General features: G+C 36.0%; 2 protein-coding genes and 1 pseudogene across 2 annotated transcripts; all 3 read left to right on the forward strand.

Moving 5' to 3' along the window:
• Positions 1-1,262: 1,262 nt before the first annotated feature.
• On the forward strand, positions 1,263-4,931 carry LOC130955424 (glutamate receptor 2.9-like; annotated as a pseudogene).
• A 4,476-nt stretch (positions 4,932-9,407) lies between these two features.
• LOC130956466 (glutamate receptor 2.7-like) lies at positions 9,408-13,132 on the forward strand. The gene is made up of 5 exons (XM_057883512.1): positions 9,408-9,831; positions 9,948-11,242; positions 11,427-11,733; positions 11,824-12,221; positions 12,323-13,132. The coding sequence occupies exons 1-5, from the start codon at positions 9,552-9,554 to the stop codon at positions 12,695-12,697; spliced, it is 2,655 nt and encodes an 884-aa protein (XP_057739495.1). The 5' UTR covers positions 9,408-9,551; the 3' UTR covers positions 12,698-13,132.
• Positions 13,133-13,840: 708 nt separating this feature from the next.
• On the forward strand, positions 13,841-16,314 carry LOC130955425 (uncharacterized). Its single transcript, XM_057882273.1, has 3 exons — positions 13,841-14,937; positions 15,475-15,714; positions 15,867-16,314. The coding sequence occupies exons 1-3, from the start codon at positions 13,841-13,843 to the stop codon at positions 16,312-16,314; spliced, it is 1,785 nt and encodes a 594-aa protein (XP_057738256.1).
• Positions 16,315-17,281: the final 967 nt, after the last annotated feature.

A 17,281-nucleotide genomic window follows, 5' to 3' on the forward strand; every position in this document is an offset into this window, starting at 1 on the left:
ATACAGGGGGTATACATATAGAAATACCCCCAATCACCCCTCCTTTCACAAACCCTATCAGTATCAGAACAGGGAAGAAGCTCAACAGCAACAGCAGAACCAACCCTAGCAATGGTCAAACTACCCAAATCAGAAATGGACTCCGCAGTGGTAAACGAGGAAGAACGAGTCTTAACATCATCATGAACCCAATGATACGGGTCGTCTTCCCTTTCCTCAACCACTTTCAACTTCTCTCTCGCCATAGCAGTAATAACAAAAAAGTAAATGAAGAAAAACACTAACCTTGCGAAGACATGAGGGAGGGTAAACTGTAAAAAAAGAAGACGAAATGTAGCAGCAAAATGTAGAGTCCCGAAGCGAAGTGCAGCTATTATTACAAAGCCCACTAAATTAGTGGGAACCTTAGTCAATAACTACCGTCAACGTGGGGAATCAATCCACATAATGACACAGTAAACGAGTCACGAGAAAAACCAAAGAGTCATCCCAATTTCCTTTCAAAATCCTTTAATGGGCCACGGAGGCCCAGCAGCAACAAAAAAACTAGAGCCACAAAAACGAAGTCAGCAACAAATCAACTAAAGTTCGCCCACTATTTCTTACATACAACACTGGCCGAACTTGGGGGCTATGATGTGTACCCCACTATATTCGGGAACAAGATCAACACTGAAACCGAGCTTGAACCACGGAAACAAAACAGAAACCTCTGACTAAGTCATCCTTATCCCATAACCGTTATCCACAACAACGAAACCCACTTCTCAAATCAAATCACGTCTCTGCACAAGTCAGATACTGGTAACGGCGCTTACCATATACATCGGAACAAACTAGGCCCTTACTAACACACCACTCGCCTATAAAGCCAAAACCAACCCAACCACGAAGGGCAGGTTACAGAACTCATTCTCATATATTATTCTTATTCTCTTATAACTCATATACTTACTTGAGCGTCGGAGTGCTTTGTGCAGGTGCTCCCGCCGCCGTGTTCCAGAAAACCGAGGTCACTCCGCACCATTGAGACAAGACGACGTATAGCTTAGTCAAGAAGTCAATTGCTCGACTGAAAGCCATATACCTCGGTGCACTCAGGACGGAACAAGAACAAATGAATAATTTTCAATTCAACACCAATGTGTGATAAGATTATGACCAGTTCCCTCCATTGAATACATGTATATAACTATTATGCTTCGTTTATTGGAAATAACATGTTTTTTTGCAAATGGTTAAACTTGCCTATTAGGACCAACATGAATTCACATATTTTGCTTCTTCTTCCTATAATAATCACCTTGATCCTGTTCACCTCTGTTTTAGAAGCTCAAGCTGCCAAAACTCCTCAAAATGCAAGTGTTGGTGTTGTCATTGATGTCAATTCTGATACCGGAAAACAGCAGAGAAGAGCCATGGAGATTGCAGCTCAAACTTTCAATAACCATTTAAAAACTCATAACATAGTTTTTTCCTTCCTTGACTCTGGCAGGAACCCTTTACAAGCAGCTTCAGCTGGTGAGTGGTACTAGTACTAATCTGATCATAAAAGTTGTGAAGTGTTGAACCAATTTAGTCTAAGTTCTTTTTGGTTTTCAGCTGAGGAACTAATTGCTAAGAAGAAAGTTGAAGTCATTATTGGCATGGAGACATGGCAGGAAGCAGCTCTAGTTGCTGATCTTGGAGCTAAAGCTCAAGTGCCAGTTATTTCATTCTCTGCTCCACCTATAGTACCTCCATTAATGCAAACTCGTTGGCCATTCTTGATTCAAATGGCTGATAATTACACTGCACATATGAACTGCATAGCAGATATTATCCATTCATACAACTGGCAAAAGGTTGTAGCAATATATGAAGATGAGTTTTATAGCAGCTATTCCGGTATGTTAAGCCTCTTATCTGAGGCTCTACAAAAGATTGATTCTGAGATTGAGTACCAACTAGTTCTTCCACCATTTACTTCTTTAACTGATCCAAAAGGGGTTGTTCATGATGAGTTGCTTAAGCTATTGCAAGTAAAATCTCGGGTTTTCATTGTTCTTCAAGCATCATTGCCTATGGTAACACATTTGTTCAGAGAAGCAAGGAAAATTGGATTGATGGGAAAAGATTCAGCTTGGATAATCAATGAAGGGAGTACTAGTACATTTGAATCTTACAACACAACCATTTTATCCTCTATGGAGGGTGCTTTGGGAATCAAAACCTACTATTCTACAAGCTCTATTGCTTATACTCAGTTTCAAGAGAATTTCCAAGCTGGAACATCTAAACCAGGATTATATGCACTAAGAGCCTATGATAGCATCACAATGATCGCAAAAGCATTGGAGAAAATGAATGCTAACTCTAGCAACTCAAGAGTGTTCATGGAGAAAATGTTGTCAAGCAATTTTGATGGCTTAAGTGGGAGCATAAGTTTCAAAGAAAGTCAGTTATCCTACACTCCAAGAATGAGAGTCATAAATGTGGTTAATAACAGATACACAGAACTGGACTTTTGGACCCCAGAATTGAAGTTTGAAAGATCTCTTAAAACACTGGAAGACATAGAGAAAAGAGATGATCTTGGTACAAGAAACATAACTGGCACAGTGGTTTGGCCTGGAGGCCTAAATTCTACTGTTCATATTCCTATGGGATGGAAGTTACCAACAGAGATAAACCCTTTAAAAGTTGCAGTTCCTGTAAACCCAGCTTTTGAAAACTTTGTAAAGGAAGTATCACAAAATCAATATCAAGGTTTCTGTATTGATCTTTTCTACTCAATAAGACAAATTCTGAGTGACAACTATGGTGACCTATTGCCCTATGAATTTCATTCCTTCAATGAATCCTATGACAGTCTTTTTCAAAATGTCATAAATGAGGTAAAGAAATTTTACTTTATGCTATTTATCATCTGGAATATATGCACATCAAATCATAACACTGAATTGTACAAGCAATTTGCTAAGGACCTCAAATAAAATCATATCAAAAGCATCTTTGGCATACTTAATCATGGACTAGTTCCAAATCATGTTCATAGTTGCATGCTTTTTTTATTATTACGTCAATATTTCTTTCTGAAAATTAAATACTAATATTACTGCTGTGGATCATACTCATGTGCAGTCCTATGATGCTATAGTGGGAGATGTAACAATCCTTGCGAATCGATCAAAGTATGTTTCGTTCACTCAACCATACACTGAGTCAGGTTTATCACTAATTCTTCCAGTAGAGACTGAAGGATCAGCATGGTTGTTTATGAAACCATTTAGCTGGCAAATGTGGATAGCAACTAGTAGCATCCTCATCTACACAACACAATGTTTATCATCTGGTTCTTAGAACATAAACTGAATCCAGAATTTGGTGGACCACTGAAAAATCAGATCAGCACCACACTGTGGTTTGCTTTTTCTTCTCTGTTTTTTTCTCACAGTAAGTATAATTAGTAACATCAAAGCTTTTGATTTTTCTTCTATTTTCTGTAAAATAAGTGATATGGACCATTAACCTCGGCCCAGAAAGCAATAAAGTCGATGTTATCTACATTCCTAAAACGTCGGATAAGACCAGGTAAAAGATCCTGACAACAACCACTCCAGAAAAGGCCGAGAATATCTCGGAGGCCAATCTCCTAACGGGAGGAATTTCCACTTTAAAAAGGGCTGAAGAGGACGACATAAAGGACGGCATCACTACTTCTTTCTTTTTCTTTTACTTTATTCGCAATTCATTTTAAAAGACCTCTTCTGACTTGAGCGTCGGAGATTCTTTTGCAGGTGTTCCACCCGCGGTATTTTGAAGACAGCCGACCTATACCTCGCCTTGACGAACAGCAGCACCATTCACCTGTGATTACCAAAAGCTAGGATTGCAGGAAGGTCGGCTTGGGTTACTCGGACGGAACAATAAGTATCATGGTTTTGATTTGTGATGTATCACAGGAGAGAAAATAAACAGCAACTCTGCAAGAGTAGTAGTTGGTGTATGGCTATTTCTTGTGTTTTGTTCTAACATCAAGCTACACTGCAAGCCTTTCTTCAATGCTCACTGTTACAAAGTTGAAATCTGGAAGAGATATTAATTGGTTGAGGCAAAATAGTTTACCAGTTGGATGTGACAATGTCAGTACCTTTGTCAAGGACTACATGGTGAATGTATATAAATTACATCCAAAGCAAATTATAGATGTTGATGGTGAGAATGACATTGTGGAAAAATTCAAGACCAAACAAATTGTTGCTCTATTTCTTGAGAGTCCATATGAGAAGGTTTTCTTGAATAAGTATTGCAATCAATATTCTTCAACCACAGCTGCATATAGATTTGGAGGAATGGGATTTGTGAGTGCTTAATTTTAGTTATGCATTTTATTTTTTCACTTTCAAGTTTTGATTCACATTATATATGTGATTATAATATGATACATAATCCAAATGCAGGTATTCCAAAAAGGATCTCAAATGGCAAAGGACTTCTCTGAAGCAATTTTAACACTAGCAGAAGATGGAACACTAAAGAAATTGGAAAATGAATGGTTGACACCTTCCAATGAATGCTCAAACACATTATCCCCTGAAACAGAGAGCCTGACCCTCAGCAATTTCTTGGGACTCTATGCCATATGTGCTGCTACATCCACCATTTGCTTAGTGCTGGCATTGCTGACAAAATGGCTCCATCATCATCATCATAATCAAGAAGAAGCAGCAAGTCAACAAGAAATGAAAGATGAGGATAGTGTTTTGAAGAGGGCATTTAGATTGAGCACAGAACTATATAATGGGAGCCTCAAAACACTAGATAGAGCTGCAACTACACAAGGGGTGCGCCTTAGGAATAATTCATCAAGGTGGGAGAGTGTAAGCACTTCTGAGTATGTAGCAAATAATCCACAACGCTCCCACTCAGCTGTCATAAGAATGCTATAACCATAAGCATACTATTGAAACTACAGCCTCATTTTTTTAACAAACCAATAACAACAATCAACAATAACAGCGAAGTCTTATTTCATTAGGTGGATCGGCTACATAGATCAAACCATATCATTCTGTTCTATTAGGCTGCGTTTGTTTATAGAGACAGAACAGGGACATAGAGATACACGATCGTGTTTAGCAGAGGAGATATGGACAGAGACATTGTGTCCAGAAACACTGAATTAGTGTATTTTGTATCCATCATGACAGGAAGCACACAGAAACACTAACAAGAGACACAATTTATTTTTTACTTTTTTTTCATTATTATTGTTAATTATTCATAATTATATTTTTTATTATTATATTTTTCATCTCAAATTTTTTGAATGAAAAAAATGAAAATAAATTGGATTTTTATAATTTATTCTAGTTTATCACCAAACAGAATACAAGAACACAATTTTGTGTTGTCCTGTCCTGTTCTCAATGTCTTGTTTTCTAAAAAACAAACGCAGCCTTATGTATCATATTTACCATAAGATCGGTTATACATAAATATCCTTTGACCACCTTATGTATATAGTCTTATTGTTTGGTCTTTCTCGACCATTCACCACCTACCCTCCTAATCGGATGCTTTGTCGATCTTCTCCTAACATACAAACCACCTGAAATGAGATTCTACCATTTTTTCAATAATATTTGTTGTATTATTTATCATCTAACAGGGATCCAGCTGATTCAATAATATAAATTGGTTGAAGTGAAAAATGATATTTTTGGTTTAGTTTTAGGGAGGTGCTAGTGTGCTGAAAGAAAGATTCCTCAGCAGGTGTGGGTGTTGGTTGTTTTAAGGTGGTGGAAACACGTGTCCCGCTGACATAGATATTGGTTTTGCATGTGTTGCAGTGGAAGGTATTTGGTACAGTAAAAGGTCCCACAATCAGTGATAGTGCGGGAATCGAGGTTGATAATGAGATTGATTAGAAGTAACAGCATGGTAGTTAATTGGAGATTAAATCTAATGTAGTGTAATTGGGCCTTTTTTTTGTTAAGTCTCATGCCTCAGTTAGATGAAAAAATTGATGGGCCTGGGGAAAATAGAATACCGAAAAGAACAAAAAAGAAAATGGCCCAACCCATGGACTTTACCCCACTTCTCCTTCACCTGTGAAGTGTCCCCGAACGTTCTGTCTGAAGCTAATGAAAGTTCTAACAAAATTGAAACCCTAGCCGTAGATGTCGTGGAGGTTATAGTGCGTCGTCGGATTCAATATATTCAGTGTCCATGTCTTTGCTTCTAAACACTAATTTAAATACGTACTGTCTATATCTTTGTGTCCTGTCTCCAAAAACAAACGCTACCTAACAAAACAGGCTATACCTCACAAACCTCTTTTCACGCAAGAACATAACATAAATTATTAAATAAAGATATAACTACTTAATATCATTAATTCTTATAATTACTAATGAATTCCACATGCATAACTTATTTACTTTTTCAACAAATAATTAAATTATTTAATTATTATTGTTTCGATAATTAATGTCATTTCTTTATTCAATATAATATAATTAATTAGTATAATTATCAATAAGTTACTTCAAATTTAATTATTTAATTAATTTTATTGTCTTTATAAACAATTTTTTTTTATAATAATGCATACAAGCCATTAATATAAATTTTTTATTAATTAGAGATATACCTTTTTATAATAATTAATTGTTATAATTATTAATAACTTAAACTTGAATAAATTTTTCACTTTCTTCAATAGATAATTAGATTATTTAATCCTGTCTATCGTTTAAAATAATAAATAAACTATTAATTAGGTATACACATAACTAGTTTATAATTATTAATAAAATACTTAAAACTAAATTATTTCACATTAAAATTTCAATCTCATTATTTTTTCTTACTAAGGCCCATTGGTTTTGTTGGGGTAACGTAACCTACATAAATTTTTCCGAGTCCATTATAATATCCTAGGGGTTTTTGTCAACTCCCCCAACCCTAAAAAAATCCAACTTCAAAGGCCAGCAGCCCAAGAACACAACTCCACCCGGTTATTATTTAATAGGCCCACTCATTCAATAAAAGTTATTATTAATTACACCGGCTACATTAACATTAACTACTTTCATTATCATCAGTAAATCCTTTTCCTAATCATGGACAACTGGCACAGCCCCTGCCAACTGCGGGACCCACCATCACTTTTCTTGGCATCATCAACCACGATTTTCAGAACGCCACTCCTTCTCTCTGGACAGCGTTCCAACCACAGGCACCCCAGGTTTCATCAGCAGCTGCGGAGGAATATTGAATTCAGCACAGTAGAATTTTCCTTAGTTTTATGCTTTCATACTTACCAGCATCATGAAATATTCTTGCCAACCAGAAACCAGTAAAAGTATTGATTACTGAATATTCGTCCCTACACAAGCCAATAAATTCAGACTTTTTGTCTCTTAGTCTTTTTAGTGGACTTCTAAATTTTTTTTTTGGTTTCCCACGGTATTCCCCAATCCGGCAGGGCAAGGACTAATCTACCGCGGTACTGAGCTTCATTTAAGGGTTTGTCGCTGGCCAATAGATTGCTGTATGCACAAGGCGGGATTCGAACCCCGAACATTTGCTTAAGCGGACTAGTGAACTAACCACTAGACCAACCCAACTTGGTTGGACTTCTAAATTTTAATAGTTGTGATTTCGATATTTCTATAAATGCATTCTTTTTCTCACATAAAATTGTCTTATTTCAAGATTCAGCCCTATAATTTGCTATAGGAATCTTCGGTCCCCCATAGTATTTACACAAAAAAAAATAAAAATAAAAAAAATTTAAGGCTTTTACATTGTTGCCACCATTACAGAACTCATTTGCATCACATATCTTTTATCCAAATTTGTCTACTCTTATAGTCTTCTATCAACTCTTGTGGTCCAGAACTAAAAGAACGTACTTGTTACATATATTTACAAAACTTAGAAAACAAGAAAACAAAATGTCCAATCCTGATCATTAATTAATGAGTTTTTGGAGGAACTCTTAATTAGATTTCGTACATAGACTTGCATCTATGATCTATCCCGGAAATTTATTAATTACTCATGAACTATGAAGCACGGATTGCGTTCATATTATTATTAAGAAAGTGAAATTTCAACTCAACATATAACACAATGATTAGTAAAAAATAAAGTTGTAATTTGACAGTTGTTATATATACAAGCGCATTTATTTATAATATATAAAAGTTATACCAACTCTCTACACAATAAGTTTAAGTCATTTCTTTACTAATGATGCCACATCAGTAATTCTAATGACTTGGCAAAAGATGAAAATCAACCAATCACTATTTAGTAAAATGTTTTAAAAAAATTAAAACAAAAGACTCTTATCTATTATTATTCAATTGAAATATCAAGTACTAATTAAATACAATAAACATATATTAAAAGTGTCATAATAATAATAATAATTATAAAAAATTTCAATTACAAATATTCAACTTCTACAATTTATACATATTAAAACTCTTACTACTCTTCATTTCTTATGGCTTGTTTGGGTGAGCTTTTAAGAAAAGATCTTTTTTCGAGTTATCTTTTTTTAAAAGATCTTATAGAGAAGTAAAAGTAATTTTATGTTTGGATATCTCATGTAAAAAGGTCTTTTTATCTATCAATTATGTTTGGGTATAACAATATAAAAGTACTTTTTTGTTTATTTATTACATAAAAAACATCTTTTTTTTAAGGAAAAAAGATCTTTTAAAAAAAGATGTAAATTACAGCTTCTCAAAAAAGATCTTTTTTTGATTTTACTAGTGCTTTTATTTTTACTACTAGAAATTTGCCTAACACGTTAAAAAATAAAAAAAGATCTTTTTTCATTGAAAAAAGATCTTTTTTTAACAAAATAATGGCGCCCAAACATGCACTTAATCTCTCATACTAATTGTCAAAAATTTCTTAAATTTAATATAACATTTTTATATATTTTTCATTCTCATTCATTTATTTTTTTAATTATTTACAAACAAAAAAACCATAAAAAAAGACAAAGTGTAGCCACTAATGCAAATTAAAAAATAAAAAAATAAAAATGCAATTTTGTATAACTCTAATATAAATAACCTATGTCTTTTTTAAAAATAAATAAATTCAAAATCTATTTATAATATGTTCTCTAAAATATTTTTAATATAACATTTATTAAAATATACTATATAGTATAAATAATCTATATTTACATATCTGATTTTTAACTTATTTTTAAGGTATATTTTGTATTCCAACATATATTTTATATTGATGGCTGATTTTAATATACACCTACCATGATCGTTAATAGACACTAATGTTGTGTGTAATAATCATTATTTGTGTGTAATAAAAAGTCTTGTGTCTCTCGCTTCTGATATCCAACTATTTCTTCAAGACTCAAATGTTGTGGAGTCAATCCTTCACAATTGACAAAGTCTCATTTCTCAAATTCCATGCCCCACTTAGATCCCTTTAATTTGTATCACAAAGTTTAAATTTCTAAGGAAGCCTATGCATCAAAACATACAAAAGAAACTCCAACAAACTGTTTATGCAGCATGCATTGTTGCCCTTCAACTATTCTTCAATCACTTGCAATGACTTGGCTCTTCTTTTTTCTTGTTTTCATCATGAATGCAAACTCACATGAGGCCAAGAATGAAGGCAACAAAGTTATATCAGTTGAGGTGATTATGGATGCTAATTCTCGTGTGGGGAAAGAGCAGAGAGTAGCCATGGAAATTGCAGCACAAACTTACAATAACACTTCAAAGAACTACAAGTTGTCTCTCCATTTTCATAACTCTAGCATGGACCCCATAAGTGACACCATTCTTGGTTAGTACTATATCTAGCATATGATAAGAAAAAAAAATAAAAGATTTTTTTTTTCATGCATTAGGATTATTAACTTAGCATCTTTAGTATTGAATATTGTGTGACTTTTCTTGCAGCGGAAGAAATGATAAGAATGCAGAAAGTGCAAGTGATTTTAGGCTTCCACACATGGCCAGAAGCAGCTCTTATAGCTGAAATAGGATCATGGTTTCAAGTTCCTATTATATCCTATGCAGAACCTTCCATTACTCCACCATTGATGTCAATCCGGTGGCCATTTTTGGTAAGAATGGCCAACAGTGGCAGAGCATATGTAAAATGCATTGTGGATATAGTCAAAGCTTATGGCTGGCAAAGGGTAATAGCCATCTATGAAGATGATGCCTATGGTGGAGAACAAGGGATGCTAGCCCTGCTATCTGAGGCCCTCCAAGATGCAAATTCAATGATTGAATACAATTTTATTCTTCCACCAATTTCTTCTTTGCATGATCCAAGAGGGCTAGTGCAAGACGAGCTACTTAAGTTAATGAATACTCAACAATCGCGAGTGTTTATTGTGCTGCAATCATCACTAGAAATGGTGATTCACTTGTTCAGAGAAGCTTCAAATATAGGACTTGTGGATAAAGAATCAGTTTGGATAATCCCAGAGAGCATAACCAATCTAATTGACTCCATCAACAAGTCTTCCATTTCATACATGGAAGGAGCTATAGGAATCAAGAACTACTACTCTGAAGGAAACAACAAGTACCAAGATTTTGAGGCTCAGTTTCAGAGAACTTTCTGGCCAAGAAGCCCCGAAGAAGATAACCGAAAGCCTGGATTTTTTGCTTTGCAAGCATATGATAGCATTAACATTGTGACTCAAGCACTGGACAGAATGAGCAATGGCAAAAGCAGCACAAATACCTTACTAAGAGAAATACAGTCAAGCAAATTTTCTGGTTTAAGTGGCCATATTGAATTTGAAGATGGAAAACTGCTGCAGAATCCTATCTTGAGGGTAGTGAATGTGGTTGGGAAGAGTTACAAAGAGTTGTGCTTTTGGACTCAGCAACATGGATTCTCCACAAGCTTCCATGCAACAAGACAAGATGGTGGTAATGGTAACCATGTTTCAGAATGCTTCAATGCTGTACTTTGGCCTGGGAATTTGCAAAGGACACCAAAGGGATGGAAAATGCCTACTAAACAAAAACCTATGAAAATCGCGGTCCCAGGCAGAACTACATTTTCCAGGTTTGTCAAGGTTGATTATGCCAAGAATCAAAACCTTGATAACTATGATGGATTCTGCATCAAGATTTTTGAGCAGGTGCACAAAATTTTGGGGTATGATCTACCCTATGAGTTCCATGCTATCAATTGCACCTATCCTGATTTGGTTCAATTAGTCTATAACAAGGTATTTATGCTTTCCCTTGTTCCTTTTTTCCATTCTTAATTAACCATTATCATATTATGTAATACTGGTATGACCAAGTCTATTACAATGAGCAATTATGTCCAAGTTCACTTATCAAAATGTTACAATTATAATTTATTCTAAATACAACCAGCTATCTTATTTATTTTTGTATTTTTGGAAGAGTTATGATGCTGTTATTGGGGATATTATGATACTAGAGGAAAGATTGCCATATGTGGACTTCACTGTGCCATATGCAGAATCAGGATTGTCAATGTTAGTTCCAGCAAAGTCTGAAGAATCAGCATGGATGTTCACCAAGCCATTTACCTGGCAACTTTGGACAGTTACAGGAGCCATCTTGATCTATACAATGTTAGTAGTTTGGCTACTTGAGAAAGAACCTAATCCAGAGTTTCATGGCAATTGGAAGAGCCAGATCAGCACTGCTCTTTGGTTTACCTTCTCCTCTTTGTTCTTTGCTCACAGTTAGTATCAATCTCAATTTTCAATTTGGTTCCAATAATTTAGAAGTTTCAAACCTGAGTAAAATGAAGCCAAATTTTCTCATTTTTCAGGGGAGAAAATGTATAGAAAGTTAACTCGGGTGGTGATGGTATCATGGCTCTTCCTAGTTCTGATTCTTAATTCAAGCTACACTGCAAGTCTTTCTTCAATGCTCACAGTGAAGCAGCTGCAGCCAAATGTCAGAGACATTGAGTGGCTGAAGAAGAACAACATGAAGATTGGTTGTGATGGTGACTCATTTGTCAGAAACTACCTAGAGGATGTGGAGAAGTTCAAGCCAGAAAACATAATCAACATTACCAGTGAAGACAGATATATTGATGCATTTGCAAATGGTAGCATAGTAGCTGCATTTCTTGAATTACCCTATGAAAAAGTATTCATTAGTGAATATTGTGATGGATACACTGCCTCCACTCCCAGAACTAGATTTGGAGGATTAGGCTTTGTAAGTAAAAAATAGTACAAAACTTTTGTTCACCAAGTAAAACAAAAGATTATGATATCATATTATGTTTTGAATGAAAACATTCAAATGATTTGATGCAGATGTTCCAGAAAGGCTCCCCGGTGACAAGAGATGTTTCCAAAGCTATATTACATCTCTCAGAAAATGGAGAGCTGAAGAAGTTGGAAGAGGAATGGTTGTTTAGTGCATCACAGAAATGCTCCAACAATATGACCTCCAATGGCATGGAAAGCTTGAGTCTAAGAAGCTTGTGGATTCTATTCGTCATCTCCGGTGCCACTTCCACTATTTGTATGCTACTATCAGCAATGCCATGGCAAAAGTTGTGTCTCCAAAGTCAAGAATTGGCACCAGAACATAATGGCACAACAAGTGATGAGAGTATTTGGAGAAGGGTGATTACACTTCCAATGCAGATTCATAGCAAAAAGATCAACAGTTCAAGTGATATCTGATAATATAAGTGATCATTCTTCTTCTTTTGGAAGGGACAATCATTTGAGAGATGATGATAGCACTGAGCAACAACATCATCATCAAGAAGAAGAAGCAAAAATTTCAGATCTTCCTCATCACTGATAAGAATATTTTGGAGTATCAAAACTATATATAACTAGAATGAGATCCGCGCCATGCGCAGGACGAGACGGTAAATTAATGATAGTATATAATAAATATTAAAAATTGTTATATTTTGTATAATTAAATTAAATATGTGTAAACTAAAGTTAAATTTAAAAGGTGTTTTATTTAAAATAATTTATAATATAAAAGATTTGGATGTTAGAGTTGTACAGTGATATTTTTATTTGATAATTTGATTTTTGTATTTGTTTTAGCTGGTGGACTTAGTCTTCTTATGTGGCGTTTTTTTTCTGTAATAGGTTATTGGAAAGACATATTTTTTATGAATTGTTGAATTGTATGCACTTTCTATTATGTTGTTTGTTTCATCTTTGTATGTATGTTCTTCTTTCGAAGATGTGTATTGAATTTGTATGATTTTCTTTCTCCTTAATCTCTCGATGAGTATGTGATCTTCGTCTAATGATATTAGTGTTGATGAAGTTGGGTCTTATAATCGATGAATAATTTAAATTATAAATAAAAATGATGTCTTGAATAAGTGATTTTTTTTTTAGTATTACCTGTTTATTTGTTGTAATGGGTGTTGAGGTTAAGTGTTTTTTGTTAAAACAAATATCTTGATATCAGTGTATTGTTGACAACCTTTTTTGAGAATAAAATCATTTACTTTGACTTTAAATATAATTATAAGGTTGCACAAATTTTTCAATTGGGATGGTGCTTCAATGTCATTACTTTTCTGAAGTGTTATTAGATTTGAAGCAGTTGTGCCCAACAATTTTTTTTCTTCGCCATCAAATAGTACAAAAATTGTTGTAGCACTTTGATCTGAAATAAGTATTGGGTTAGTAACTAAAAATTTAAAAGTTTTACAAGAGGCATGCATGACAGAAGTAATGTCGTTAGAAAGCTCTGGTAGGGTTTCGCCTCAAGAAGATGATCAGGTGCAACGAAGCACCAAAAAAGTCAAAGATCGTTAATCATTGGATCTCAACCAACATGTAGATAACATGGAAGTAGCTGATGAGATTCTCTCGAAAGTCCATGAAGAGACCAAGATCTCCTATAAAGCTTCTTTGCTATCAACACCAGGAATTAGTACAGAAGATCATTCCTTTCTTACCAATGAGATCGAGGAAGATACTCCTAATCCGGAAGATCGGTGGTACATGGAGGAAGGTGGCCCTTCTGAGGGCGAGAAGCCCTTTGACCCTTGTCCGGTCATTCCGATCTCTAAGGAGGAATTCAATGAATGGTGTAAACCATGGAAAGCAGCACTTATTGTCAAAGTTCTTGGCAAAAGAGTGCACCAAGGCTTCATAGAACAACGTCTAAATAGAGACTGGGTTAAAAAAGGTAGGATTAATATTATTGATATGGATCGTGACTATTTCTTGGTTCATTTTTCAGATGAGGAAGATTACACTCATGCTCTTCTTGGAGGACCTTGGATGATTGCCGGACATTATCTTATTGTTCAAAGATGGAGGCTTTTCTTTCTCTCTTCTGAGAGTGCAGTCAGGAAAATAGCAGCATGGATACGTATTCCAAACCTACCTATTGAGCTATATAACCACCATTTTCTGTGGCGTGTTGGATCCACCATTGGAAATATGCTCAAGATCGACAAAACTACGTCTATTCAATCAAGAGGGAAGTTTGCTAGAATATGTGTGGAAATCGATTTATCTAAAAAACTTGTACCACGAATCTCGGTCATGGAAAATATTCTTAACATAGAGTATGAAGGGCTCCACCTCATCTGCTTCTCGTGTGGAAAATATGGGCACAGGGCTGATCAGTGCAGTGAAGGTGTTGCGACCAAGGACGCTCAGCCGAGAACGGGAGTCTCCGGGGAACCAACAGTGGATATGGAAAGTCATGATTTGTGCGATAATCAAGGCATGAAGGAAAGCCAAGATAACAATAGTAGGCTCAATCAGGATCCCCCTGACTTTGGTCCGTGGATGATGGTGAGGAGGCAAGTCCGGAAGAAACAGGAAAGAATCTCGTCTAATTTAACTAAATCCGTTCCTTCTAATAATAACCTTCTCATTGTGGAAGATGCTACAGATGATATAAGGCAAAAAGTGGAAGGTAGATCCAGGTTTGATATCTTTTTTTTTTTTTTTTGGTCGGTGGATTGGACAACCCCCAATCCTAGGTACCCCAATGGATTGGACAACCCCCAATCCTATGTACACAACACATCCACACACTCCTCACATATTTTCACAATTTTCCTCAATTGCATTCTCTAGGGTTTGAACCCTAGACCTTGAGGTGGGGAGGGGGGAGAAATGCCACTAGAGCCAAAGCTCATTGGCAGGTTTGATATCTTAAATGTGGAAGAGAATAATTGTCAAAATGAGCCTTGTGAGAACTTGTGTTCACAAGCCACCATGCAGGTTGGGCTTGATCCAAAGGAAGCCCAAGAAAGACCTATCAAATCTAATCTTGGCCAAAAAAAGGTTTTAAGGCCAGGAGCAAGTAAAAACCCACAAGCAAATAAAAAAAACCCTACCATAAGAATTGGGCCAATTTTGCCCAAGAAAGGCTTTAAGACTAAAGCAAAGGTCCAAGAAAAGAACCCTATCCTTCCTAAAGCTTCTGTAGTAATGCAAAATAGAATTTCTTCTTCCAGGAACCCCGAGACCGAATTGAAAGAAAAAGAGATCTTGAATCGTATGAGGGAAATTGAGAAACAACAATGGGAAGCCTTTGACATGACAAAGAGAGTGAATGTGCTATTTGAAGATAACATTGCGAAGAGTGAATTCATGTGTGATCATTCGAGTAAGCGGCCCCTCTCAGTGAAGATGAAGGGAAAGAACGTGGAGGTGGAGTCACCGAAGAAACCTCCGGATCTCAGCACGGGGGTCCCGTCTTCAAACAACAAACTAAAAGAGCAAGTCTCTCAATGCCAATCCAAATTGGATAACAAAGGGGGTTCCAACCGATCCTCTTAATGGTGTTGGTCTATTCGACCTTTTCTTCTTTATTACGTCTTATGAATATCATCTGTTGGAATTGTAGAGGAGCGGGTGGTAAAGGTTTTCCCACTCTTATAAGGGATTTGAGGAGAAATTATGAAGCTCATCTGATCATTTTACTTGAGACCCACATCAGTGGGGACCGGGGTAAAATTATTAGAAATAAAATAGGGTTTGATAGCTGCTGTGTGGAAGAGGCCAGGGGCCATTCGGGAGGTATTTGGGTTTTGTGGGATTTCCATTACTGGAAAGTGGAGGCTATTCAGCAACATATTCAGTTTATTCATTTGAAGATCGAAGGTAGAGATTCTATGCCCTGGATGCTAACGGCTATCTATAGGAGTCCTCAGAGATTGATGCGTAAGTCACTTTGGGATAATCTTCGAGATCTTCGGAATTCTGTTGATCTTCCTTGGTGCACCATTGGCGACTTTAATGCCATCTTACACAGTTATGAAAAAAAGGGGAGGAGCTCCTTCTCAAAGTGGTGATACTTACCCCGATTTTATATCTTGCGTCTCGGATGTAGGCCTTTTGGATTTGGGTTTCTCTAGCTTCCCCTTTACTTGGAAAAGAGGTAACTTGTTTGAATGCCTGGATAGAGCTCTTAGCGATATTGATTGGCAAATTAAATTTCATGAAGCTTCCATTAAACATTTACCTTCTTTAAAGTCCGACCACTCCCCCATTTATCTTCAACTTTCTCCTGTTGCTCTCCCCAACAGGAGAAGACGTCCTTTTCGCTTTTTGGCAGCTTGGTTAAATCATCCAGATTTCGATAATCTGGTCTCCAATAACTAGAGGGTCCAAGAATCTTGGAGTAATGGTGTTGAGAATTTTAAAATCTCTCTGAAGACGTGGAATTCTGAGGTTTTTGGAGATATTAACAGAAAAAAGTCAAGGATTCTTAGAAGGCTTCAGGGTATAAATAACAGTTTGAATAATAGAAATAACAAGTTTCTTGAAAAACTTCAAAAAGACTTGTGGGCTGATTATGAGGTCATCCTAGAGCAGGAAGAACTGTTGTGGTTCCAAAAGTCCAAATGCAACTGGATTGAATTCGGAGATCGAAACACCAAGTTTTTTCACGGCACAACTATGGCACGTAGAAGAAGGAACAGGATTGAGTCTCTATAAGATGATAACGGGGTTTGGATTACAGAAAGCTCAGCTTTAGAAGACATGGCTACCTCCTTTTTTAAAAACTTATACATTGATGATATGGCTGACATTCACTTTGTTCTGAGCAAAGCCTTTCCTGTGTTGAGCAATGAAGAGCTAGAGAGTTTTGGTAGGAACATCTCTGCTGATGAAATTAAAGACTCTCTCTTTAATATTGGGGCCCTCAAAGCACCGGGAAAAGATGGGATGCAGGCAATTTTCTACCAGAATAAGTGGGATCTCATTGGTACAGACTTGTGTCAGCTTGTTCAGAATATCTTTCAGAATCCACAAAAG

This window comes from Arachis stenosperma, chromosome 10, assembly GCF_014773155.1.
Source record: "Arachis stenosperma cultivar V10309 chromosome 10, arast.V10309.gnm1.PFL2, whole genome shotgun sequence".
In the NCBI taxonomy this organism is placed as follows: domain Eukaryota; kingdom Viridiplantae; phylum Streptophyta; class Magnoliopsida; order Fabales; family Fabaceae; genus Arachis; species Arachis stenosperma.

Bases quoted from the DNA above. Each gene is read 5' to 3' on its own strand.
- LOC130956466 (XM_057883512.1), top strand. From the start codon at position 9,552: ATGCATTGTTGCCCTTCAACTATTCTTCAATCACTTGCAATGACTTGG. The intron at 11,243-11,426 runs GTATTTATGCTT...TATTTTTGGAAG, and splicing joins TTCAATTAGTCTATAACAAG to AGTTATGATGCTGTTATTGG. The intron at 11,734-11,823 runs GTTAGTATCAAT...CTCATTTTTCAG, and splicing joins CTCTTTGTTCTTTGCTCACA to GGGAGAAAATGTATAGAAAG.
- LOC130955425 (XM_057882273.1), top strand. From the start codon at position 13,841: ATGGAAGTAGCTGATGAGATTCTCTCGAAAGTCCATGAAGAGACCAAG. The intron at 14,938-15,474 runs GTTTGATATCTT...TTCTTCTTCCAG, and splicing joins AAAGTGGAAGGTAGATCCAG to GAACCCCGAGACCGAATTGA. The intron at 15,715-15,866 runs GTCTTCAAACAA...TTGGAATTGTAG, and splicing joins GATCTCAGCACGGGGGTCCC to AGGAGCGGGTGGTAAAGGTT.